Raw genomic sequence first — 27,459 nt, forward strand, 5'->3', positions numbered from 1 at the left:
GGGCATGGTGGTGCATGCCTGTAGTCCCAGCTACTCGGGAGGCTGAGGCAGTAGGATTGCTTGAGCCCAGGAGTTTGAGGTTGAGGTTGCTGTGAGCTAGGCTGACGCCACGGCACTCTAGCCCGGGCAACAAAGTGAGACTCTGTCTCAAAAAAAAAAAGAACATATCATAGCAACCTTGATCACAGAGCAGATGTTAACGCCAAACTGCTAGAAACCACCTACAAGTCTACAAGTAGGACCTGGTCAGCACATGCTTCATCCAGTGTGGAACGAAGACACGAACAGGGATTCCTGACAAATTGATAAATGGAAAAACAAGATGTATTTTACCATTTGTGTAAATACATCTATATATGTGGATATAAAAATGTCCGAAAGAAGAGTGGTTTCCTTAGGGAAAAAGAAGTACAGTTGATTTCTGGGGGGGTGGTTTCCTCTATTTTTTTTCCTTCTTTCCTTCCTTCCTTCTTTCCCTTCCTCCCTCCCTCCTTCCTTCCCTCTCTCTCTCTCTCTCTCTCCTTTTCTCTCTCTCTCTCTTTCTTTCTTTCTGAGACAGGGTCTCACTGTTGCCTGGGTGGAGTGCAGCAGTGTCACCATAGCTCACTGCAACCTCAAACTCCTGGCCTCAAGCGATCCTCCTGCCTCAGCCTCCCAAGTAGCTGGGACTACAAGTGCATACCACCACACCTGGCTAATTTTTCTATTTTTTTGTAGAGATGGGGTCTTGCTCTTGCTCAGGCTGGTCTCAAACTCCCGACCTCAAGCAATCTTGAGGTCTCGACCTCCCAGAGTGCTAGGATTACAGGTGTCAGCAACCATAACCAGCCTTTTTTCCTCTATTTTCTACAACTTCTTACATTTTATTACATTCATAAAGGAAAGACAGGTGTTTTTTAATAACTAAAAAGAAAAATGTGCCTACTCAATTTTTTTCTAATTTGCCCTGACAAGGAATAATGTTTGTGTCAGTGATGGAATGGATCCTCTGGTGTTCATCCGATTATTGCCAGGGACAGGTGCCCGCCGCCAGACATCCGCCCTGGCCTCTGGAGTAGAGGGGGTCCCCTGCTGGATGGAAGTTTCCCCAGGGGACTCCCAGCCCGAGTCCTATGCTCACCCTCATGTATGGGACCCGACTTGCCCATCAGGAAGCAAAACTCTGTGGAAATGTCTAAATCTCACCCCTAGACCAAGAAAATCTTCGTTTCTAAATTCATAAGAAAGTATCCCTTTCATGGATACGAAGACTTCCTGGAATCTGAGTGGCATGAGTCAGGCACCCAGAGCTAGCAGCTCTCAGGAGTTTCTGAACCTGAACCCTCAGTGATGAGCTCATGGCTATTTAGCGCAGCACCAGTTCTGGGCTGAGCCTGGGGCTACAAAGAGAACCGCCATGTGGTCCCTGCCATCAGAGGGCTCAAGGAAGCAGGCCGGAGACACAGGGAAAACAGTGCCGTATCTCACTGAACCTGAGATACCACTGATTATAAAACTTCCCCTTATTTTATGTACTAGAAAGAAAGAAAAAATGACACCAGAACACTTTGGTTTTAAGAGCCCCCCCCAATTTAAATGGATTGAAATATGAAAAAAAAATGCAGCACACTAGAACTCATGAAATGCGGAAATTACATGACAGTTTGGTAAGTAAAATGTCAAAGAAAGGCACTCATCCTCCTTGAAAGGCCAGGGAGCCTTCTACCTACACAGAGACCCACCTCCCAGCCTCTGCCATGGGACCCTCCCCAGGTAGGAAACGACAGTGGCTGAGCCCAGGGCTGTTCACTGCAGGCTCTACCTGGGAGGCCCCGAAGAGGCAGATGAAGGACATGGAAGAGGACAGTCAGCTGCAGAGGAAGAGCCCGGGACAGGGAAGAGAAGCAGGCGGGGAGGGGCGCTAAGGCCAAGGGGGCCCTGAGGCTCCAGAGAAGGGGCAGGCGATGAATGGTGTAAAAGCCGAGGAAGAGCCACACGGATGAAGCCATCGGTGACTTCAGCCAGAGCACTCTTCAGGAGAGCCGTGGGGAAAGCAGCAGGAGTGGCTGAGGTGAGAGGGACAAGAGGACGTGGGCAGCACGAAGCCCAGCCTTGTCTTGGGCCGGCGGCTGGGAAGGGGCAGGATGAGACAGGCAGAGCTGGGGCAGCGCGGCCAGAGGAGTGGGAGACTTTCCATGCGAGGCCGCTTTTGTAAACGCACCTTCCTGGGCTGGGTGAGCATGAGTCCCCAGGCCCACTCTCTCCTCAGCACACTGACAACACTGAGCACGGGCATGGGCCCAGGGACAGCAGCCAGCAGCAAGGGAGAGGCTCACACAGGAGGGAGGAGAGTTGGCTGGTGGGGCCACCTCCGGGGAGCAGTGGGATGACGGGGGCGCTCATGTGGCCGCAACCTCAGCCCATGGGAAGGACACCTCTCTCTCCTGCACACCTGTAAGAAGCACACGGCCTGAGGGGGCCAGGTAGCCATTCTGTATTGTATTTTATTATTTATTAATTTATTTATTTGAGACAGAGTCTGGCTCTGTTGCCCTGGCTAGAGTGCCGTGGCGTCAGCCTAGCTCACAGCAACCTCCAACTCCTGGGCTCAAGCGATCCTCCTGCCTCAGCCCCCCGAATAGCTGGGACTACAGGCACGTGCCACCATGCCCGGCTAATTTTTTCTATATATATTTTTAGTTGTCCAGCTAATTTCTTTCTATTTTTAGTAGAGACGGGGTCTCTGTTTTGCTCAGGCTGGTCTCGAACTCCCGACCTCAAGTGATCCTCTTGCCTCAGCCTCCCAGAGTGCTAGGATTACAGCATGAGTCACCGTGCCTGGCCCCTCTCTATATTTTAAAAGTCCCAAAAATTGATATGACACCAAATGGGCAAATGTCAGAAAAAAGGAACTCTTAAAAGAGGGCCAAAATTGAAACCACCACTAATAACATTAATAATCAGAGCTGATGTGGCGGAATCGGCTGGAAGCACTTAACACGTGTAGTTGCTGTGTCCTCCCGACAACCCTGTGAGTTGGGTGCTTGTTATTATCGACTTGCAGAGATGGAGGCCCCGTGGGTGAAGGAGCTTGTTCTAGCTGGTACAAGGCACAGCTGCGATTGGAAAAAAAAGAGCAAATTTCCCCAAGGTGGGCTGGGACTCCCGCGCCCTGTGTGAAACTGCCATGCCTTTACTGCCACGCCTTTCCATGTGGCGCTGGGGACAGCTGGGGGTGGGACTGCTTCCCCACAGCCCACAGCCAAGTCCTCCTTGTCTCCTGAGGGTCTAGTTCAGCCCTGGCCTGGAGATGAGTTCTGTTCACATCAACAAGCATTCCCATGTATGTTTGGTGAACTACAGCGAAGTCAAAACCCTGTTCCTTGAAATCAGTGACCATGGTCAGGAAGACTTAACTAGAAATTTGTGGCAGGAAAATGCACACACTAATTGGGGCCATAGAAAGAAAAGTACTTCTTTGAAATTTAAAGCAAGGAAAGTAAAACTAGTGTTTTGCACGATCATTTACCTCTTTCCGAAAACACTTCTGGTACCCACAGATGATAACTTCAGCTACATTATGCAAAGTGAGAAACATAGGAATGGCCTGAAAGAAAACAGAATAAGAAGCATGAAAATATTTTCTTTGATCTCATAATCACATGATTCTTGATTTTTGCTTAAAAATAAAGATATGTGGGAACTTCTGGCATTCACACGCACAATCTCTCCAGCAAAGACTTCTCCGTGGATTAGCGCTCTTTGCTGCGGTATTCCTCTCGGTAGGGTGGATGTAGAGGCTCCCCTCCTATGGGTCGCCTCAGCAACAAACATTTAAGTCTCCAGTGTGTCAGGCACTGTGCCAGATGCAGGGTGCACATCCTGTGAGCAAGGTGGACATGAGATAGGGAGCCCGTCCCCATCACGTGAGAGCTCAGATGAAGCACACAGAAAGGCACGCCTAACCCTGCATCGGGACAGCAAGCCTTCTTGGAGGAAGTGAGGTCCAAAATCTCAGTGAGAACTGGATGATGAACTAGGATGAGCCAAACAAAATGTGAGGAGGTGGGAAAGTGCTGCAGGCAGAAGAGCACTCAAAGGCCCCATAGACAGCGCAATCCAGCTCCACCAAGGAACTGGAGGAAGTGCAGCGTGGGTGAAGGGAAAAGTGGGGGAGAGAAAGAGGAAGGGTATTTGCGGGCCATGTCAGGAAATCGGGATGGTCCTGAGGGCCCCAGGAACCACTGAAGAGTTTTAAAATAGCCTGTGACATGATCTACATGTTTAAAGGAAGTTGGGCTGCAGGGTAGAGGACAGGAGGCAGAGACAGCTACAAAATCTAGGGGTGCCATAGGCCGAAAAATGGCCCCCCAAAAGATATCCACCTCCTAATCCTTGGAACCTGTGAATGTTACCTTAGATCGCAAAAAGGGGGTCTTTGCAAATGTGAGTAAGTGAGGATCTTGAGATGGAGGAATTATCCTGGATCATCCAGTGGGCCCTACGTGCAATTGCACACATTCTTGCAAGAGGGACGCAGAGATCTGACACACATAGACAAGGGGCAATGTGGCCACAGAGGCAGAAATGGAGTGATGTGGCCATAGGCCCTGGAATGCCAGTGGCCACTAGAAGCTGGAAGAGGCAAGGAACAGATTACCCCCGAGCCTCAGGAGGGAGCACAGCCCTGCCCACACCTGGATTTCAGCCCAGTGAGACTGACTTCAGACTTCTGGACTCCAGAACTGTGAGGGAATACACTCTGTTGTTTTAAGTCACCCAAGTACGTGGTTTTGTTAAAGCAGCCACAGGAAACTAATACAAGGAGTGACAAGAGAGTGGCCTGAACTTGGCAGTGGCAGTGAAGACAGAAAAAAGTGGCCACATTAAGGAAATATTTAGAGACTGACCTGAGGTTAAATATCTGAATAACTGAGTAACTGCCCATTTAAAAAAAATGGGAGGAGAAAATAGAAAAAATGTTAACCCTCCAGTGGGTTACAGGCCCATTTCCTCTTGCTGGGCTGTTTGCTAAGAAAGGCAGTCTCTCCTACCTGGGCAGGTAATCTTGACCAGGTGAGGGGGAAGGACAAAGGCGCAAGGGATTCTGTTACTGTCTTTGTTGTTGATGATGCTAATGGTATCAGAAGGCAGAAAAACATAAAGAATAAGAACATGGGTTTTAGCATCAGTGTAGGCTTCAGACCTGCTAGTGGGGCAAGGCGCATATCCAAACTTTAGTTTCCTCCCCTGTGGTGCAGGGAGAACAATACGCAGCACCTGGAGCTGCAGGGAGGGATGGCAGAAATACCAAAGGTGAAGCACCTGGAGGAGAGGCTCAGGAGCACTGTCCAAAGGTGGTCAGTGTCACTAACTGTGAGCCCCACTCTCTGCAGCCTCTGCCGACCACCAACCTGGGTAAATCACTGCAGTTTAGAGAACCGGCTTCAAGATTGTGCTGCTCACCTACTTACAGATGGATTTATTCTTCATCTTTATAGAGGATGTATTTTTACTTTGTTTTTTAAACATCTATAACTTTATATAGCTCTGCCCTGTTTTAGTATCCATTTCTAACTTGTGCTGCTTTCTGAGTTCTTGCCTTACATTTTTCTTGCCTTTTTTTTAAACACTTTCTACTTTTAGTTTATCTTTCATGAAAAGTTCAACTCAAATTGTTTTTTCCTTTTAATATCAAATTTTAATTTCTATTTTTTCATTTATCTTTTGTGCTTTTTATTCCTCTTAAATTTTAGATTTTGTTATTTTTTGTATCTCTTAAAATTATTAGAGATTTTATATATATAAATATATATTATAAAATATATATATATATTTTTCTTTTTAAGTTGGCTTTATCTATTAGGCCCATGTTTGGTGAACTTGGACCCCAGCCTTCTAGTTCTTGGCTTGAAAGGACAGCAAAGAAAATGTTGGACGGGTTAATCATATGGCACATGAAAGCAAATATGAAAGGGTGGATTGGATCTTATCAAATTAGGACCTTATTTAAAATGATTTTTGCCTCCTTGGCTCTAAAATCAGTAATGAGATCAGATTTAGGATTGAGATCACAGAACTGTAGACCCTAACTCTAGACTTGAAGGAGGCTTAATTTTCTCAATTTTATGACCTGCCAACAGTTTTTTCAATCTTCCTGACCTAGGCCCTTCTCTGATCATATTCTGGAAAAGGATCCATCTATAAATGTAGAATTGATTTAACGTACACTAATAATAGCTACCGCCAACAATGTGTTAGAAACAGTGCTAATTATTTTGTTTGCATTCTTTTATTCAAACCTCCTCCCGGCAGCTCTGTTAGTAAATGCAATTACCCTGATTTTATAGACAAGGAAAACGAAGCTTAGAGAGATGACGCAACTTGCTTGAGTGCTCACAGCTAGTTCAGGGGCAGAGCCAGGACTGCAATCCAGGCCTATCTAACTGCAAAACACATGCTCTCAGCCTCAATATTATGATACCGAATTATGTCAAGCCCCAGTGAAAACTTCTGAACATCTAACTGTTCAAAGTTCAATATGACCAGTGTGTTCCAAATCCTGGCCGTCTGCTTCCTCCAGTAATAAAACTGGTAAGAACTAAAATGGATGAACTCAGAGTAAAACCTATGCCATTTTTAAAAGGGCTATCTTCTACTTCTTACCAAATTTTAAATCTGAATTTCTCAAGCCATTTTTTCTACCGAGAAGCCAACAGGCATTAGAGACCGTTATTCTATAATTGACCAGTTATACTCTATCAGCCTGGGTAGAAATCTGTCAATGTTAAGACAGTTTGCAACTTTAATTACCATCCTTCCTTGGCCTCTAACCCTGCAAAAGCCCCATGTAACTGTGCTACATTAGTTCAAGAGACCACTTAGTGACTGATTCTTTTAGAAAACCTGCCCTTTATTATCTCTATGGAGGCAGAGTTAGCAGGACTTACTTTTGTTAAATCAAATATTCTGAGAAATGATAACAGCAATATTAGTAGCTAAGATATATTGAGTACTATGTGCCAGACATTGTTCTAACTGCTTTTACGTATTTAAACTTCATAATAACTCTATGAGATAGATATTATTAACATCCCATTATACAAACAAGAAAACTGAGGGATGTGTTCTGGTTCTTTTTTTCTAATCTGACTCTTCATCATTTTAAACCACTTTTGTATGATCTAGATCTTTAGCTTGCTGCTAAAGACAAACAGAAAAATAAATTATGTTCTTCTACACTGTCAAAACTCTAGGAATGGCCTCAACAATAAAAGGTCCTATCATCTTTCATCAGGAAAAATGGTCCAACATCAACTATCACAAAGCCCAAATCATCATTTTTGATACAAGTCTGTCAAAATGTAATTGACCAAATTAAACTATAACCATTCTACAGGGCAATTCAGTTAATTACTTGGGGGCACAATTTGTGACTAATTTACTCTTAGATTATTCCCATGCTTCCCAGAGTGGAATTTTGAAAGCTTGATTGTTATTTGTTCAGGTGTTGGCAGTCTGAATAGTTTTGCATGGAAATCCCTGGCCCTGCCCACAGGCACAGCCTTGGGTCACTCTGCAGAGGTGTGAATGACTCCCTTATTCAAGTACAAGTCCTGGGTCAGCTTCTTAATTTTTGTAAAAGAAGATCAATCCTACTTTTCTTTTTGGAATATGGAGGTGTGTCCTTAATCTACAATACAGAATAATCGTACTCCAGGTCGTTGCCAAAGAAAGTTATTTTGAACTGTTGGCTGCGCAATTTTTATCAAAATTGTGCAGGCAAGAAATAACGCTCTTGGAGGATTGTCTAAGGGTAAACTGCCTACCCCTGAAAGGAGCCAGATAACCAGATGTGTGTGGCTTTTACCCCCAGAGAACGCTCCTACTGAACTGTACCATGTCATTATGCCTCCAAATGCACCAAGAATCCTAGACACTGGGTGGCTGTTGTGTTTAAGGCTGCTGTTGAAGACCTGCCCCTCTGAGTCATCTAGTCAGTTAGACCTGAGAGCAAGGAAGAGCTTCGCTTTTCTTCAGCAATGGCTCTGCTCTTACCTCACAAGCACTGAGAGTCTTCTAACCTTCTTTTTTTATTTTTATTTTTTTAAGCCAGACAAATTTAGTAGTAGGGGGTTGAATACCAACTTTAGTGACACTAATGTTAATAAGTTCTGATAACACTACGATTGGACCAGCCCTAACTTTCTTATTTGGCTTCAGAAAGCTGAAACCTGAATTCACCACCCCGCTATAATTATGTTGTGAGCTATTACAGTATGAATTTCTAGGCACTAAATCTGTCTGTGGTCTCATCCAGTTCTATTTTTTTTTTTTTAGTTCTACTTCTATTACCTTGTACCTAGATTTCTTCTAAAATTCTCTTCATAAAAGTGCTTGTTTTAATCATAATTATCTTTATAAACTGGAAGATGGTGAGGTATTTGAATATGCATACTATATACACACATGAATATTCATAAATTGATTTTGCATGAAATAGATTTAAGTGTTTATTTACATTAATCTTACGATTCTGCCATTAGATGGCAAACTCCTTGAGGGCAGAGGACCAGACTGCCCTCTGTCCCCATCTCCAGTACAAGCTTGGAGGCCATCTCTGTCCCTCATCTGTACATCACTTAAAGCAGCTGACTGGTGTCTAGGAGCCTTGTCGTATGAAAAATAGACATCTTACAATACCAGGAGCTCCTCCTGTTTGGCAAAACGCTAATCCTAAGAGAGATGCACAGGAATAAGAAACAGCCTAAGGGGGGCATCGGTCCTTCAGCTATGCACAGGCTAGCACAGTGGGCAGACTCGCCTGCTCTCAGTGAACCGCTGTTTTTCACACTCTTTTACCCAAGTACCTGGAACTGAATTCAGTTAAGCTAAATAAGCACATCCCACAGCGTCCCAAAGGAGTTCTGGGTAGGACAAGTAAGAACACATTATCACCCTCTCCTTTTCATATAATTCTCAAGAAAACTTCTACTGGAACCCAGGTTTTTTTTTTTTTAATTTTTAAAAATTGTGGTAAAATATACATAACATAAAATTTACCACGTTAACCATTTTTAAATGTACAGGATAGTAGCTTTAAGTACATTCACATTGTTGTGCAACCATCACTACCATCCATTTCCAGAACTCTTTTCATCTCGCGAAACTGAAAGTACCCACAAACACTAACTCATTCTCCCCTCCACCCAGGTCCTGGCAACCACCATGCTACTTTCTGTGAATTTGCCTACTCTAGGTACCTCATCTAAGTGGAATCATACAGTATTCATGCTTTTGTGGCTGCCTTATTTCAGTTAGCATAATGTGCTCAAGTTTCATCCACGTAGTAGCATGTGAAGGAGTTCCTTTCTTTTTAAGGCTGAATCATATTCTATTGTATTAATATGTATATGCCACATTTTCTTTCTCTAGTCATCTGCTGATGGATGCTTGAGTTGCATCCACCTTTTGGCTGTTGTGAATAATGGCCTAATAGAAACGAGTACACAACAACCTCTTCATGTCCCTGCTTTCAATTCCTTTGGGTATATATCCAGAAATGGAGTTGCTGGATCATATGATAATTCTATTTTTAATTTTTTGAGGACTTGCCATACTGTCTTCCATAGCAGCTGCACTGTTTTACATTTCCAACAGCAGTGCACAAGGGTTCCAATTTCTCCACAACCTCATCAACACTTGTTATTTTCTGTCTTTTTGATAATAGCCATCCTAATGGGTGTGAAGTGGTATCTCATATGGTTTTGATTTGCATTTTCCTAATGATTAATGATGCTGAGCATCTTTCCATGGGCTTATGAACCTTTATATATTATCATCTGTGGAGAAATGTCTGTTCAAGTCCTTTGCCCATTTTTCAATCAGGTTGTTCGAATTTTTGTTGTTGAGTATTGTGAGTTCTCAATATAGTCTACACATTGATCCCTTATTAGATAAGTGATTTGCAAATATTTTCTCCCATTCCATGTGCTGCCTTTTTACCTTGTTGATAGTGTCCTTTGATGCACCAAAGTTTTTCATTTTGATGAAGTCCAATTAGTCTATTTTTCTTTTGTTTCCTGTGCTTTTGGTGTTACATCCAAAGAAATCATTGCCAAATCCAATGTCATGAAGCTTTTCCCCAAGGAGTTCAATTTTAATAAGACATTTTGTAAGAGTTATGGGAAACATTTTTAGATGGAGTAAGAAGATAATGAAAATCTGGGGACAGGTTTACGGTATTGCCACCGAGCCCACATTTAAAAAAATAATCCCTCTAGTTGGACTCTGATCACCTGTGATAAGAAAAAAAGCATTGAAAGAGGAGAGCTGCCTCTAATCAGCAGTAACAAGGAGATTCTCCATTCCACACCAACACCTGCATTCTCCTCCTTTGTGGATCCAAGTTCCTTTGTGCTATTGGAGCCCAACAAAGGAAGAAGGGACCCATAGGTCCCATTTTCTTAACTGAGTAACTTGTTCCACGTGGGTTTAATTATCCTCATGCTTTCTCACCAACAAGCCCCATCCCATCTCCACCTCCAACATGTTGAAAGAATGTTTTGCTCATGGAAGAGAAAAACCATGACAAGTAGTTACAAAGAACCAAGATCAAAGAGCTCAGCAAGGAAACCAATTCCAGTCCTGTCAAGATGCCTTAATCTAGATCCACAGAATCCTCCAACTGCTGATCCTGACCTCCCCTAAGCAAGAAAACTGCATAGTTTGAGCAAATCCCCAACACCAGGATAGCCTCTCACCAGCACGCTCACGAATGTACGAATTTGTACATCTGTTCTAAACAGGCACCAGCACAGGCTGTGAGGCAATCCTGTCTAGCTGGGAAGGCTTCAGAGCAGGAAATTATAACAAGAGTAATAACGACCCATCAAAGTCCTACTGTCCCTCCAAAGACTGGTACTCATGCCAGCAGAGTGATCGTTGCTGTGACCTTACTCAGTGTAGAAAAGCTGGGCCCGAATCAGCCCAAGTAGAAGGGACGATACTATATTACTGCAAGTCCACCTTCACATGTCATCAGGATTGGCAACAGAAAGTGGCCAGCACATGCTTAACACTGAATATTCATGGTGGCTGTTCCCATGGTGAGCTGTGTATCTAGCACTGCACCCCCGCCCCAATCGCTTTCAGTTCCTCAAGGTCAGGAACCAGGTCCTATTTGTCTTTAAGCCCCCAGCACATAGTAGGTCCCAAATAAATATTTGTTTAATGGAGAGCTAGAAGAAAAATCTCTTTTTCCGTAACTCTGTATATCATTCGGTTGTGAGTTTCAGGTAGAAAAATCAACCGAGAGCTTTTCCCATAACACCTTTGCAGAGTTAACTTAGCTTCCTCCCAGGAGCTGCACATCAGAAGAACAGAACTTCAAGGCCTTGTCAGATAAAGGAGGCCTTTAGGGAGCAGAGCTACCCAGAAAGTGTTTTGCATAACAATACACCCACTGGTTTTAACTGAGCACTTTCCCCCCAATTCCTTATGGATTCATTAAACTGACAGCTTGGTACCAGCATATTGATGCCTGTTTTCTATCCAACACAGACTGCACAAGCGCCTCATGTATTTATCCCCCCTATGAATTTCTAAGCAACTATGTAAAAACAAAATGCTCAGAAAACAAAGAAAAGATGCTGGGTTGAGTTATTTTACTCAAAAACAATTATAACTACCTCCTCTCTGCCCTCCTCCCACTCTAATTAGGTATATTTGGTTTTGGTTGTTTTTCTTTGTTCAAAGAGTTTGAATTGCAACAGCTTCTTTTTGCTTATTAAAGAAGGCTGTGTTCTAAGTACAGTGCCATGGCTTGTGTCTGTAGTCCCAGCTACCCGGGAGGCTGAGGCCGGAGGATAGCTTGAGTGCAAGAGTTCGAAGCCAGCTTGGGCAACGTAGATATACCTCCTCTCTAAAAAAAAAAAATGACAAATTAGCTGGGTATGGTAGCGTGCACCTATAGTCCCAGCTACTTGGGAGGCTGAGGTTGGAGGATTGCTTGAGCCCAGGAGTTCAAAGCTGCAGTGAGCTATGATACTGCCACTGCACTCCAGCCTGGGCAACAGAGCAAGACCCTATCTCTCAAAAAATAAGGGCAGCTGTATTCTGGGTCAATGCCACTCAAAGTGCTGGTCCTTGAGAAAATAAGGAGCTGGCAAGGGAATGTAAACCAATGCATTACTTCCTTCTTCAAAAAGTCTGGCTATGAAAACAATATGCCAGCTCGACTAACAGTATGGTTAGTGTTGAAGGTGATCTCATGAACAGGTAACAAAGAGTTCAAAGACTGGCATACCTGTGAATCACAGCTTATGAAGCATTGTTCTAGGTTACAGAACATCCCACCTGCCTGAAAATGTGCTAGATTGACATTCACAATGAATGGTCTTTTGAAGGATTTTGGCCACCTAGTATCTATATCCCTTTTTTGGTAAAGCACCTCAATACTGAAGACCCACCATACCCTCTTCTCAGTGTATGGGATCTGGGTGGGGGTCCTATATACCTAGGGCTCCAAGTGTCTCCAACCACAGTGAATGGTTCAGGGAAGCCATGGTCCAGGGCAGGCCAATCAACATACTCCCATCCTCCTGCTCCTTTTCAGACCAAGGATAGGCAGTGGCCCAGACTGATCCAAGCAGAGTGATACCTGGAATTCCTGCAGGAGCTACCAGGAAGATAGTCTCTTTCTATGAAAGGTGTGAGGATGTGAGCCTGGAGTTAACAATACCCATGAAAGGAGGGCCTGGCTGTGAAATAGGGCAAAGACAGAGAGCAGAAGTGAAAAGCAAAGAGAGAAACTGGATTCTGAATATGTTGTTGGAACCTCTGGATCAAGCCATGGCCTGAAATCTGCTTCTACCATATGACTTTTCAGTTATACAAATCGGTAAATTTTCCATTTTCTTAGAGCAGTTTTCGTGCTTTCTAACACTTGCAAGTGAAAGAGTCTAAGGCTATACGTGACTACTATACCCCAGGCCCACTCTAAAATCCAAATGCATTGGTCCTAAAGAAACAAACTGGAAAAGCAAAAGGTGAGGAGTCAGAAGAGCTCCCACTATCTGGGACTAGACTCAGGTTAGCAAGACTTTCACACCTTCGCCTCTTCCTGTGTCAAGTGATTACCATCTGCCTCACCCCTCACATGACAGGTGACTGTGAGAATCACATAAAAAGATACAAAGGAAATCTCTCTGGAAACCTATGAAGAAGTACTGTACAAACAAAAAGTATTATTATTATGAGTACACCTTACTTATTCAAACTTCCAAATTCTGGCACGCATAACTATCCAGACCCTAGAAAAATTTTAAAAGCCTTTGAGCAACACAGTGTTGTTACTGAATCCTGTAGCCTATGGTGCAGGAGGGGAATTACCCTCTGCAGGCCAAAGGGTGTAAAGTAAGGCAGTAAGAGCCTGATGGGACCAAGAAGCAGCAGAGAGCCAGTGCAAGGCTCGTGTTCTGGGCTGAGCACCAACATGCACTGTGGGTCGGTTCTTAGGCCCACCCAGGAAGCTTCTGCCCCGTTGTATATATCATCCCAGCTACTCAAGCTTATGAATCATGAAAGAAAAATGATAATTTAATTTCAAAATTATATTCCCAACCACTATTTTGCAACTTTGGAATTGTTGTCCTAACAATAACATTGTTATCCAGTTAGGCGGATTTTATTAGTTTGTTTTTACTGTTTTTGTATCTGAGATCTAAGGGATCAACATAACAACAAATTTTATAAAAAAAGACTAAATCATTTTATAAATGCTGCATTTTTCCAAAAGTCAAAATACAACCATTCCCTAATAGAATAGAGTTAGCGGTCAGGCTACAAGACAGGAGGAGTCATTAATACTCTTCCTGATTTTTAAGCTGCCTTCGGTTAATGGTGGTTTTAGTGGATTCTCTTTGATGACAAAATAACTGAATATTTGGAGTTCCAAATAATATATCTGAAAGTAGCTTTGCTCTTCACAGTTTCTGCATTTGAGGAGCTCAATCCTGAGGGGAAGAAGTGGGAGGGCAGAACGGAGAGCTTCTTTTACTGGAGTCCTAGTGTCCCCACGTACAGGGCGTCACCTCTGTGCCAGGAAATTTGTATCCACAACCAAGCCCATCAATCATGGGTCACATTAGCAATGGGCAGGGCTCAGTTTCTCAGAAGCAAGGAGCAGGTTGAACCCCGCCTTCCTGCTCCCTGGAGGGTCTGCATTCAGGCAGAGTTGGGGGGGCCCATCTCCATGGGGAAGCGGTCCCAGGAGGCCCTGTCTATGGCAGGCTCCACAAACACTGCTGCTCTCAGCCAGGCACGGAGGCTCATGCCTGTAATCCTAGCACTTTGGGAGGCTGAGGCTGGAGGATCGTTTGAGGTCAGGAGTTCAAGATCAGCCTGAGCAAGAGCGAGACCCCCCCATCTCAACAAAAAATAGAAAAATTAGCGAGGCATGGTGGCACATGCCTATAGTCCCAGCTACTTGGGAGGCTGAGGCAGGAGGATCACCTGAGCCCAGGAGTGTGAGGTTGCAGTGAGCTGTAATGACACCACTGGTCTATAGCCCGGGTGACATAGTAAGACCCAGTCTCCAAAAAAAAAAAAATTGCTATGCTCCCTCTGCTTCTCCACCCGTGCATTCGTCCTTCCCCGTTACCTAGTTAACTTCAATTCGGCAAAAGGAGTAAAAGGTCCTAAAAGGTCCCATGTTGGCCTCGGGCCCAAGATTTGTTCTCCCATCTAGCTTTACCATTATTAAAGCTGATGCTTTGTCCCTTATTGATTTGAGGTGCAATAAGTTAAAATCAAAGGGGAAGATGAAGGGGGTTGTCCCCCGCAAACCTTTAACACTTACCAGTCTGGACAAGGTTCTGGATCCAGCATAGATCATACCCACAAACAGCACCGAAGCAGGAAGCCACGTCAAAACATTAGATCTGGAAAGAGGGAAAAAAAGCCATAATACTTTTGCCACTTATGTTAAAATAAGTCCTAGCTGGAAGGGTTGACCCTTCAGATGCACCAGCTATACCAACAGAGCTTGTCTAAACATCCCTGATCGACTCATTAAGTGAGATGTGGTCTTTATCCACTGAGAGAGTGATGGAGGTGGACGAAGCCATCCTACCGATAGCCCTGTCATCTACTGACTACTTAGCATTACTGACCCCAGAGTTAGAAATGGAAAAGGCCTTGCTGCAGGTTGGGAGAGAGAACAGATCTGATTTTTTTCAAAGGCAGTAAACATCACTCTTCGAATTTTAAGTAGTCTAGAAGTTTTGAATCCATGCCAAATAATTAAAAATTGAAAAGGCTATTTACCTAGGCAATATACCAATGGCTCCATTGAATCACAACAAAAAGAACCACAGTTTCAAAGGACTGAATTACAAAATAAGAAAAAGAATCCTATAATAGCACTTAAGCTGGGTGGCCATATGCTGACTTCTTCAACCATTAACCTGGCATTGTTGGAATTCTGGTTCAGGGAATCTTCAAGGACTTCTAAAGGGCACATTTCTTGGATTCAATTGTGGCCGTACCAGTTTAGAATTAAAATCCCAGTTTTCACATACAGTGCATATCACTGAGTTTGCAACTTGTTTCCCCATCAGTTAGAAATACATTTGATCTACTAATTCGAGTTCCCAGAGTTATCCTAATAATGAATAAAAATAAATGAAACCATTCCAGCTGGATATAACATAATAATCCCAACTAACTCAATGAGCTGCTCTGCTGGAATGCTGCCTGCTCAAGAAACGTTCTTTGTTAATTCTATTAGCATGGGCAGGCACTCCATCCAAGATCAGACCTGATTTGTACAACTTCCCAGGAAATCTAGCTTTTAAATGTTTCCAGTCTCTAGTAAGGGCCTTTGAACCTTACTTGCTGTATAAATTCATTCAGCAAATACGACAGCAACTTACAAGTTGCTGAGAATTATTATTAATAGTAGCATCACAGGCAACATTCATTGAGAACTTGCTACAAACCAGGCACTGTGCTAGATGTTTTATATCCTGTATCTTTTTAAAATCTGCACAACAATCTTATAAGGCAGTTATTACTATTAACACCTTGTGCATATGAGGAAACTGAAACAAAGAGTTGAAATAATGTGCCTATGGTTAGTTAGAACGGCTAGTAAATGGCAAAACCAGAATGTGAATTCAGGTCTGTCAGGCTCAAACTGGGCTAAAGTGCAGTGGTGTCATCATAGCTCAATGCAAGCTCAAACTCCTGAAGCCCTAGCTTTTAAATACACTTTCATACTTTTCCTTTGTGGACCTCATAAGCTAATGGGAGACCTGCCAGACAAATAGATAAGCTGCAAACACAACATGAGTCTGCTTTGGTAGCAGACTAAGCAGCTAATTAATCTGAGGTGTCTGCTCTGTTATCACAAGTCCTGCTGTAATAACAGACCTCAGAAACCCCAATCAAAAGGTGAGCAGAGAAAGGGGGGTGCCATCCTCTGTCACAATGGCTCAGGAGTAACATCAGCCAATAGCTGTTCTTCTAGGAAATGGCTTTCCCATTTGACACGAAGCTCCCACGGATCAAGAGGGACAGGATCCAAGCCCATGGCCTGTTGTGCAGCAGAAGGAAGCCCAGAGCATATACTGCAGGCACAGCACTGAGGAGGAAGGAAGAGGTGCACTGGGTGGAACGGCAGCTGGCCTCACGGCGGCAGGCCCAGGACTCTGGAATGCAAGGTCAGTGAGGTCCCAGACATTTGTACTCCATTCCCTCTTCAAACAAAGAAAACTGCCGAGTTATATATGCCAAGAGACATCAGAGTATCTCAGTGGTCATGGAAGTGAGGAAAAGAAAACATGCCTAGGGAACATGTTGTATTTTAACCCTCCTACCCCAAAATACAAAGAAATAACTAGAAAAAAACATACACAGGGTTAGCTGGACCAAACAGACTTCTGGAAAATGCTACAGGATAGCTGAATAAGTATCTGGCTCCAAAGATGGGCCTGTGACCCAGGCATGGGACCCTGGTGCTTCTGTTTTCCAAAGTCATCTTGCTCAGGGCCAGCGCAGCCAAAGTGACATGCTCTAATGGTGGAACTTTAGAGGCTGGCAGAAGTGGCTGGTTGCGAAGCCCTTTCTTGGCCCTCCTGAGCACTCGTCAGTGAGACAGCTGCTTTCCTCCACCACACACCAACATAAAACTATAGCTGCTGTTAAGAAGAATAAATGAGAGTCTGGAAAAATTGCTGCCAAAACAAGTGTGGGCAAGGCAAGTGCAAATGGATAGGGCAAAATAGAAAAAGAAAATTAAAAACCAAGGACTCTGCTGCATATTGTTTCAAAGTGTCAAAGTTCTCGTTCTACTTCTAAGAATCTACTTCAACTGAAAATCACAGAGTATATGCTTATGTTTATGCAAGAAAAGACCTCAGGGAACACCAGTCAACAATCCATACACAAAGGAAAACCTTACCACAAGATTGGCAAATTAATCTATATTTATATGTCTTAAATTAAAATAAATGATTCCCTGATTTATCTGACTTTCAATTCATCCACTATTTGTCTAATAGAATCAGATAAGGGAGCTTCTGCATATACTATTAATGTCTCCCTACCCCCCCAGATATACTGTAAGCTTCATAAGGGTGGGAACTGTGTATATTTTGCTCATATAAAATAAATGTACAACAAATACTACATTGATAAATGTTACAAAGAAGACTAAAGGACTAACTATGCTATATACCATAAGGGCATCTGACCTAGTCAGTGAGGATAGGAAAACCTTCCCCAAATAAGTGATGTTTGAGATGAAATCCAGAGTTAAACTGGGAACAGGAGACAGGTAAAGCAGCACAAGGGACACAACATTCCAGACCTAAATATAGCATGTGCAAAGGCCCTGTGGCAAGAAGAAATTGGAGGAAGGTAAGTGTAGCTTGAGGAGATGAAGGAATAAATCCAGGAATGGGGAGGATGTAATAACATCTGATTCGCATTTTGAAATGGTTGCTCTGGCTACAGTAAGGCAAATAGTTTGGAATGGGGTTAGGAGTGGTGCATTAAGACAGGGAAAACTGGAACAGGTTTGATTGGGGAAAATCATGAATTCAGTCTTGAAAATTATGAATTTGAGATGCTTTGGGGATACTCAAGCAGAGATGTCAAGTAGGCAACTGGATGTAAGGGTCTGAGGATCCTCCCTTGTCCTCTAGTGAACAAGAATAAACTGTTCACTCTGTCTTATATTTGATTTTTTGTTTCCTTATCCTTCATTTTTGAGAATAAAACTCAAATATAGTTTCTTCAACATAATTTCTCCCTTGTATTCATTAACAGCAATAACAGCCTTCTGTTGTTTGGTAAGACTTTGTCACAAACTTATTCTTCATTGCTATAGTCTGAATGTTTGTGTCCCCTCAAAATTCATATATTGAAAAATCCTAACCCCCGTTGATGGTATTAGGAGGTGGGACCTTTGGGAGGTGATTAGTTCATGAATGTGGAGCCCTCATGAATGGGATTAGTGCCCTTGTACAAGAGACCACAGAGAGCTGCGCTGTCCCTCCCACCATGTGAGGACACAGTGAGAAGGTGCCATCTATGAACGAGAAAGCAACCCTCACCAGACACCTAATCTGCTGGCACCTTGATCTTGGACTTCCCAGCCTTCAGAACTGTGAGAAATAAATTTCTGTTGTTTATAAACTACCTAATCTACCGTATTTTGTTATAGCAGCCCAAATGGACTAAACCATTATCTATTTATTCAGCACCTATTATATTGCAATATTCTAGTCAACAAAGATACGTGAAGATACAAGACAGACCAAATCCTTGACTTCACGGAATTTACAAGCTAGTAGGAGAGTCAGACGATAAACAGATGGTAGCAGTCATGGGCTAAGAGAGGAAGGAAAGGAGGGGTAGAGAACCTGCCGCAAGGAGTGTAGTCAGCCAACAGCTACATTTACATAATTTGAACAATTACTGACACTTGCTGCTTTGGGAAGAAGGATCTGGATCTCAGGCTTACATGGGTTCCACGACGGGTAATGTGCTATCACTACACAGAGGAGTCAGACCTTTCAATAGTTACTTGGTGCAAATAAAATTATGACAACTGAGTTTTTCATACTTTTCTGGGTACTGTGGAGAGAAGGTAAAGACACGAGCTACAAATCTGGTGCTTCTTTGTGCTTTTGTCATCTCTTGAAACATATTTGAAAAATCATTTCTTCAGGAAAAAAATGAAACTACAATTTTATTTTTTTATCATTTATTTTTTCCTTTCTCTCAGACCTCATAGGGATGTAGAAACCATAATTTTAAAATCCTATGTGGCTCTGCTATAACTAAGGATTATTTTCTAGGAAGATACAGCAAAAAGGTGATGAAAATCATACCTGGTTCTAGACACTAGAGAGTATAATCTTGTAACATTTATGTGGTTACCCAAATCTTTTTTTTTTTTTTTTTTTTTTGAGACAGAGTCTCGCTTTTGTTGCCCGGGCTAGAGTGCCATGGCGTCAGCCTAGCTCACAGCAATCTCAAACTCCTGGGCTCAAGCGATCCTTCTGCCTCAGCCTCCCGAGTAGCTGGGACTACAGGCGCAAGCCACCACGCCCGGCTAATTTTTTATCTCTATTTTTAGTTGACTTGCTAATTTTTTCTATTTTTAGTAGAGACGGGTCTCACCCTTGCTCAGGCTGGTCTCGAACTCCTGAGCTCAAACGATCCGCCCGCCTCGGCCTCCCAGAGTGCTAGGATTATAGGCATGAGCCACCGCGCTGGGCCTACCCAAATCTTTAGAACTTATAATTAATTCTTCTGCTCCCAAGGAACTTCCAGTGATTCGCTAACTTTAACCAGCAGTTCTAAGGGAGGAACAAACTCCACACATTTCCTTGGGCTGTGTTCTCTCTCCTAGTACAAGCCAGGTCAGCTGGGGGTCGGGGGGGAGGAAGGATGCACAAGTCCAGAGCACGGGGTTTCATACAGTGGAAAGAATGTGGCCTTTGTGGCGTTTAAGCAAACAAGGAGGTCATTAGCCCGAGGTTGTCTCTGTACCCTGAGCACTTGTGTAACAAAACTGAAACTTAACTTGGAGGCATTGCTTGTAACTGACCAAAAAATAAAACTTACCCTCAGCCAATCACAAACAGCCAACCAGCCAATTGGCTATAACTCGGGACCTCCCAGTGAACCACACCCAAATAAGGCAAATGCCTACCTAGCCAATCAAGTAACACGTGTGTGTGTGTGTGTGTGTATTATTTTTTTTTTGAGACTGGTCTCACTCTGTCACCCAGGCTGGAGTGCAATGGCATCATCATAGCTCACAGCAACCTCAAACTCCTGGGCTCAAGTGACCCTCCTGCTTCAGCCTCGCAGGTAGCTGGGACTACAGGCACGTGTCACCATGTCCAGCTATTTTTTTCTATTTTTAGTTGCCTGACTAATTTTTTTCTATTTTTTAATAGACACAGAGTCTTGCTCTTGCTCAGGCTGGTCTCAAACTCCTGACCTCAAGCAATCCTCCCTTTTTGGCCTCCCAGAATGCTAGAATTACAGGTATGAGCCACTGTGCCCAGCCTGCATTAGGTATTATAAGTAATCTAGAGATGATTTAAAGTATATAGGAAGATGTGCGTAGGTTAGATGCAAATACTATGCCTTTTTACATCAGAGACTTAAACATCTGTGGATTTTGGTATCTGAGAGGGGTCCTGAAACCAATGCCCCACAGATCCTGAGGGATAACTGTATTCTCATATTCACGGTGTTTTCATAATCTTCAGGATAAATTCCTTGAACTGGAACTGCTATTCAAAGACACACATGTTAAAGTTTATGACTGGGTACAAAATCACCTTCCAGAGAGGTTATACAGACCTGCCCTCCTTTCCGGATCTAACACTGTCTGATTCTAGGATAGCCAGAGGCCTATCGGGAACAAACTAGGGAAACACAATGAATGCACACTTTCTCCACCTCTAATTCACAGGGGTCCCTATGCCGGCGTATCCTTCCATTGTCCTGCTGGCCCACAAAGGAGGCAAGATGGAATTAACTCCTGAGGTAGTTCTGGTGGGATCTCAGGTCCCTGCGGTGTGTGGGCCTCGGGGAGCTGCTGAGCCGTGAGTGTGAGAGAATGAGCGTGTGTGTGCGTGCATGTGTGTGTGTGTGTGTGTGTGTGTGTGTGTGTGTGTGTAGGGAGTGGGGCCTCCTAGCTGGACAGACTGAAGAGCATACCATACCAAATAGAAGGACTATTTGTCAAGAGGTCTGGTTTGAAAATTGTGGTGATACATAATTTTTCTTAACTGATTTATAAACACAAACACTGCATCTTGTTTGAATCATGGGCTTGTTTTTTGTTTGCATGCACACTCTACCATCCCTAAGAGCCCTGACGAACAAAGCGTTTTACAGGAAGCTAACAAAAGTCTGTTGGCACGGATTATAAAACTGTTGTTATTGAGCTGAAGGCTAATTAAATTAAATCACTTGTTTTTCAAATAGAGCATGCATTATTGAGAGAACATCTGCTCCCTGAAAACACTCCCCAGTTTATCTGTTCAAGGATGCTGGAAGGGCTCCCCAGCTGAATTCTTGAACATTCTGTGTTACACTGACCCCTAGTGGCCCGAAAGACAGCTTCCAAACATGAACTGATGAGAGCAGGGTACCAAGGTTCTGTGTTGACTGTTGGCATTGCCTAAAGTAGTAATACCACACAATCGGAAAGTCAATATTTGCTTCACAGCTGCAAAGGACTTGTGCATATATTAACTTGCTAATTACAGAAGAGCCCTAGATTCCATTTCTTTGGTCTGGTGACTATGTTACTCAGTCTTATTGCCCCTTTTCTCCCTTCTTCCTACTTTCCTTGGAACTTTCTCATTCACTCTGTACTCTTCCTCCTGACTCAGGGAAGATCATATTCCCTTGACAGGGTCCAGTCCTAATATTACTCGAACCCAAGAGCCCTGTGACAATCCTACAGAACACAATTTAGAGCAGGAGGCGGAACACCATGGCCCATGGGCCAAGTCCCACCTGCGGCCTGTTTCGGAAAACAGCATTTTATAGGCGCACCGTCACACCCATGTATATATTGTCTATGGCTGCTTTTGTGCTGAGTAGCTGCAACAGAGACTGTATAGCCCACAAAGCCTACAATATTTACTCCTGGCTCATTTGCTGCCATGATTTAGGGTAAAGCAGCTTGGGTCCCAACCTCTAGAATGTACTAGCTGTAGGACCCAAGGCTTCACACGCAAGGCTGTGCCCTGACTCCACACGAAGGCCCATGCGACCACTGGGTTTCTGTAAAGTTCCATTTCTTGGGGCACTTTCCTCACTGGTTCTTCCCACCTCTCTAAACATGGAGAATCATCACTTTTTCCACTTCATGTTTCATTCCCTGGTCCAAGATTCTCCACATGTAATCCTGTTCATGTTGAAAAGGAAATCTTGTCATCTTCAGGAAGGTTCTAACAATCCCTGAGAGCCAGCTAGAGCCTCAGAGAAACCAGTTCGCAGCTCCCAACACTGCCAAGTTTGAAAGGCCACCACTCTCCCTCCACACCGCATGGCCAGGCCTTGACCCTGTGCAGTGCTCAGCCTGCTGCCCCACAGCCTCCACCGCCAGGGCAGTCGCCCTCCACCGCCGCCCCATGCACCTCAGCCCTCCCCTGGGCGGACCGAGGCCAGCTGTGTCGCTGAGGGAGCCTCAGGAGATAGACTGCAGGTACAGCACAGGATAACAGAGGAGACGTGGGCATGAAGAAATGCAGTCAACAGAAAGAAAAAAGATATGAGTCTCCCAGGTTCCTGAATAGTAAGTGAAGGGGGAGAGAAGAGATGCAAATCTTGTTTCTAGAAAAGGCGAGAAAGAAGGAAACCCAAGTACAAGCACCTTGCCAGTACACAACCCATGAATGGGGGAAAATCCAAGGTAATATGCAACACATAATGCCTGTGAGCTCGGGGCTGAGGAATCTCACATTTAACATGTTCACTTAGCCTTGTGGGGAGCCCCCAGAAAGGGGCTTCATGGACAGAGACAGCGCCATGAGGTGCGGTCTATTAACACAGCTGGAGTTCAGCCGCCTCCTATGCCTGGGAGCTACAGGCACGCCCTGCAGGCGTTAACCCACATCCAAGGTCAGAAAATCCCATCCTTTTGCCTTCCCTGGCCTCGGGGACACTTCTCCCCAAAACTACCATAATCGCCATGCCAAGACCCCTCAGATTTTATTCAGCACTATGTCTTTTCAGTGGCTCTCAGTAGGTTTCCTGAGGGACTTCCGCAAGTTGGTTTCATTATCCCTAAAAAGGAATTTCTACATATATATGTAAAGCACTCCTCCGGAGAGAAAACAACAGGGAAAAGTATCAAAAACATATAAATTTTGGGGGCTAACGTTCCTCTATGAGCAAAGATGACTTTTTATAAAACTTCAAGTCGCTCAAAATGAAATAATAGCCCATTAACAAATATTTGTTAGCCGGGCATGGTGGCATGCACTTGTACTCCCAGCTACTCAAGGGAGGCTGAGGTGGGAGGATTGCTTGAGGAGTTCAAGGCTGCAGTGAACTACAATTGTGCTACTGCGCTCCAGCCAGGGTGACAGAGTGAGACTCTGTCTCAAAAAAATAAAATAAAATATAAAATATAAAGCCTGTTGGCACAAGAGAATTGTAAAGTTCATTATAGTACGTGTATCCAGGTTTCTCATTTTGTTCTGAATTTATCTCTAAAACAAATAAAATTTATGTCTAAAAATAAATAAATAATTAAAAAAAAATAAGTATTAATACAATCTGAACCCTAATTCGTTAGCTGTTCATTACTTTACGGACAGTGCTAATTTGTAGGTTTCATCAAAGAAATTTGTTATGGTTCTCCAGTAAAGATTCTTGATGGAAAATCAAGGGGTAGGGGCTTCTTTTCATCTCAGAAATGTCTTGTCACGAAGGTATCGTGGCATAGAATTTTTAACTTAGAATGTGTCATCCTTGAAAGCTCGAGAGTTCAAAATTTGGTCTCTTATTTATAATGGGCAAAAAGTGGCATGTAGTTTACAAATTACTTTCGAAGTGTTCTTATTTAAACATGTAGCCTGGCAATATAGGATTTAGAGGACTATATCTGAAGTCTCCAAAGAAATCACACCTGAGTCTGTCCAGAATCCAGAAAAGAATTCCATGGTCTCACTGTGCTTACCAGATGTCCGGTCAGATGAACAGGTCAAATGTTCTTTTAGGATCACTTTTGGGAATTATGAGAAGCCTTCAGCAAAGGACTTCAGCATCTGCTGGAAAAATCACTTCGGTGTTCTGCAACGGGTTGGCAACAGCAGTAGCTGCCAATGTAATGACAAGCTAGTGGCTGTAAAACAGTGCTATCTGTCCCAACACAGAAGGTTCTAAGGGCGTCATCCAAGACTGGTGGTCTCCAGGCAAACATCTTGGGAGGAGAATGACTCCAGAAGGTCTCTAGGTAGAGCCACTACGTGACATGGCCAGAGACTGACAGACACAGCAGATACGGCCTCTTTGCAGTGTAAGAAATGCGTTGCCAGGTTCTGAGGCTCATTTGAGGGGGACTCTGGGACTCTGTGCTCCAGGGTAGAGGGCAGTCGAAATGAGTTCTCTGTGACATATACTATTCAGTGCCAATTTAGGATCCACCCTCCAGACCCACCATTATAATCCCTGCTCCATAATAACCTTCAGGACTCCAAATTGTCTTCCTGCTATTTCCAATTTTTTTTCTTATTTTTGTTTTTTACTTTAAAATTTTGTTTTGGGCCAGGTGCCATGGCTCACGCCTATAATCTGCATTCTGGGAGGCCGAGGCAGGAGGATTGCTTGAGCTCAGGAGTTTGAGACCAGCATGAGCAAGAGAGAGACCCTGTTTTCACTAAAAATAGAAAAATTAGCCAGGCATTGTGGCATGCGCCTGTAGTCCCAGCTACTCAGGAGGCTGAGTGACGCAAGAGGATCGCTTGTGCCCAGGAGTTTGAGGTTGCAGTGAGCTACGATGATGACACTGCACTCTAGCCAGGGCAACAGAGCAAGACTCTGTCTCAAAAAATAATAATAATAAAATAAAAAACAATAAAATTTTGTTCTGATGTAAAGTTTCCATTTTTAGTAGAGCCAAACCTCTGCTATCTCTGCACCAGTACACAGTTACCCAGTAAAGCTGGACTTCTGTTCCCTAATGACATAATCAGAAAACCAAGCCCAGTAGGAAACAGCAGCCACAGCAAACACAAACCCAGCCTGAGTACACATGAAAGAACACTGGTTCTGGATCCTTCTGCTAGCCATCTGGTAACACCCCTTTGCCAAGGGCCCATGGTAACTGGAAATCCTGAGCTGTGCCAATAGTTACTAACCATGAGACATGGGGATTTTTGACAAGAAGTTTAGTTGAGCTGACATCATATGTGTGAATATGAAACCACCTAGAGAAGTCCAGGAGAGAGGGGTGAAAAGGCCTCTAAGAAGTTTAGCTAGGGGTGGCCGGGTGCAGTGGCACATGTCTGTAATCTCAGCCCTCTGGGAGGCTGAGGTGGGAGGATCACTTGAGGTCAGGAGTTTGAGACCAGCCTGAGCAAGAATGAGACCCCATCTCTACCAAAAATAGAAAAAATTAACCAGGCATGGTGGCGCATGCCTGTAGTCCCAGCTACTTGGGAGGGTGAGGCAGGAGGATCACTTGAGCCCAAGAGTTTGAGGTTGCAGTGAGCTATGATCACATCACTGCACTGTAGCCCAGGCAAAAGAGTGCATACATACATACACACACACACACACACACACACACACACACACACACAGTACATCAAGAGAAAATGGTAGGAGAAGCATGGTAAAATAATAACTGGGGAATGTGAGTAACAGATATGGGAGTTCTTTGTACTAGTCTAACTTTTATGTAAGTAGGAAATAATTTCAAAATAAAAAGTTTACAGTTGAGTTATCTGGAGGGATTGCTCACAGTGACACATGGAACTCCTTGTTTTACTCTTTGCTCCCTTCTCACTACTGCACTTGACTAATTAAAAAAAATTTAAAGCTGATATATCCCATTCACAGTGATCCTATGATCTAAAACAAAGCCAAATTAATATGTATTATAAAATGTATATCTCAATTAACTTTTTTTTTTAAATAGGGTCTTTCTGTATTGTCCAGGCTAGAGTACAGTGGCGTCACAATAGCTCACTGCAACCTCAAACTCCTGGGCTCAAGCAATCCTCCTGTCTCAGCCTTCGGAGTAGCTGGGACTACAGGTGTGTGCCACCACGCCCAGCTAATTTTTCTATTTTTTGTAGAGACAGGGTCTCACTGTGTTGCTCCGGCTGGTCCTGAACTCCCATCTTGGCCTCCCAAAGTGCTAGGATTATAGGCGTGAGCCATTGTGCCTGGCCTCAATTAATTTTAATACTATATTAGTGGCATTATTAACCAGGAAAACTGTACGGAGTTTTCTCTGATTATAAAATCATTGAATCTCAAGGTTAGAAGGGACCTAAGAGACCAAACAACTCAAACATCTGTGTTTCCCGTGCAACACCATAATAAATTAAATGGTATCGTGCTGGGCGAGGTGGCTCATGCCTGTAATCCCAGCGCTTTGGGAGGCCAAAGTGGGAAGATCGCTTGAGCCCAGGAGTTGGAGATTACAGTGAGTTATGACTATGCCAGTGCACTCCAGACTGGACAACAGAGCAAGACCCTGTCTCCGAAAAAAAAAAAGAAATTAAATAATATCAAAAGCATGCAGGGTGTGAACATGAGTCCAGTACAGAGAGGCTGTTATACCTGAGACTGCTGTTGATCTCCACCCAGCCCAGCTTCCATGACACATGAAGCAGAAGTCCACCAACGAACGTCTGCCACCTGAAAGGACAAGAGCCCATGTGAATTTCATAGAGCGTGAGGTCTCAAAGGCCACCCAGCCCCAGGAGACCTGCTGATGGACACAAATAGACACTTTTCACTCTTTTTGCAACTCTTTTCTCCCACTCTCTCCCAATTATCCCATTTCTCAGACCTTTCCTTCCCAACCTCCACTATCCCCTTGAGTCCAGCTGTCCAGTAAGTGCTGACATTGATTCTCTTCTTATTCTAGACATTTTCTGAACAACCTCACCCGCAGCCACTGCTTCTCCTCTGCCCTGAGGATTCCTACGCCCCTATTCTCACCCGGATACTGTCACAGTGACCTCCCACAGCTCCCAACTGTAATGTGCCTAAAACATCACCTAGAACCTCCCTAAGTCCTACTATCCTACTATCCCTAATCCACCAAACCAGAAACCTAGACGGCATCCCAGCCCTTCCTCTGCCCTCCTCTCCCTCACCTACGTGCAAAATCCTATTGATTTTATTTACCCTATCACAGCACCCAAATCCAAAGCCTCCCCTCCATCCCTCTTGCCCCTGCCTTAATTCAGGCGT

At 43.8% G+C, this 27,459-nt stretch overlaps 1 protein-coding gene across 1 annotated transcript in view; it reads right to left on the minus strand.

Annotated features, from left to right (window-relative positions):
- The window catches only part of TMEM241 (transmembrane protein 241), a 101,210-nt gene that overhangs the window by 65,166 nt on the left and 8,585 nt on the right, over positions 1-27,459 (minus strand). The window contains exons 3-5 of the mRNA XM_012652108.1: positions 26,821-26,898; positions 14,840-14,921; positions 3,509-3,586 (exon numbers count right to left, since the gene is read on the minus strand). Of these exons, the coding sequence (XP_012507562.1) occupies positions 3,509-3,586; positions 14,840-14,921; positions 26,821-26,898 (238 nt within the window). The remainder of the gene's footprint in view (positions 1-3,508; positions 3,587-14,839; positions 14,922-26,820; positions 26,899-27,459) is intronic.

This window comes from Propithecus coquereli, unplaced genomic scaffold (genome assembly GCF_000956105.1).
Source record: "Propithecus coquereli isolate 6110/MARCELLA unplaced genomic scaffold, Pcoq_1.0 Scaffold38, whole genome shotgun sequence".
Lineage (NCBI taxonomy): Eukaryota > Metazoa > Chordata > Mammalia > Primates > Indriidae > Propithecus > Propithecus coquereli.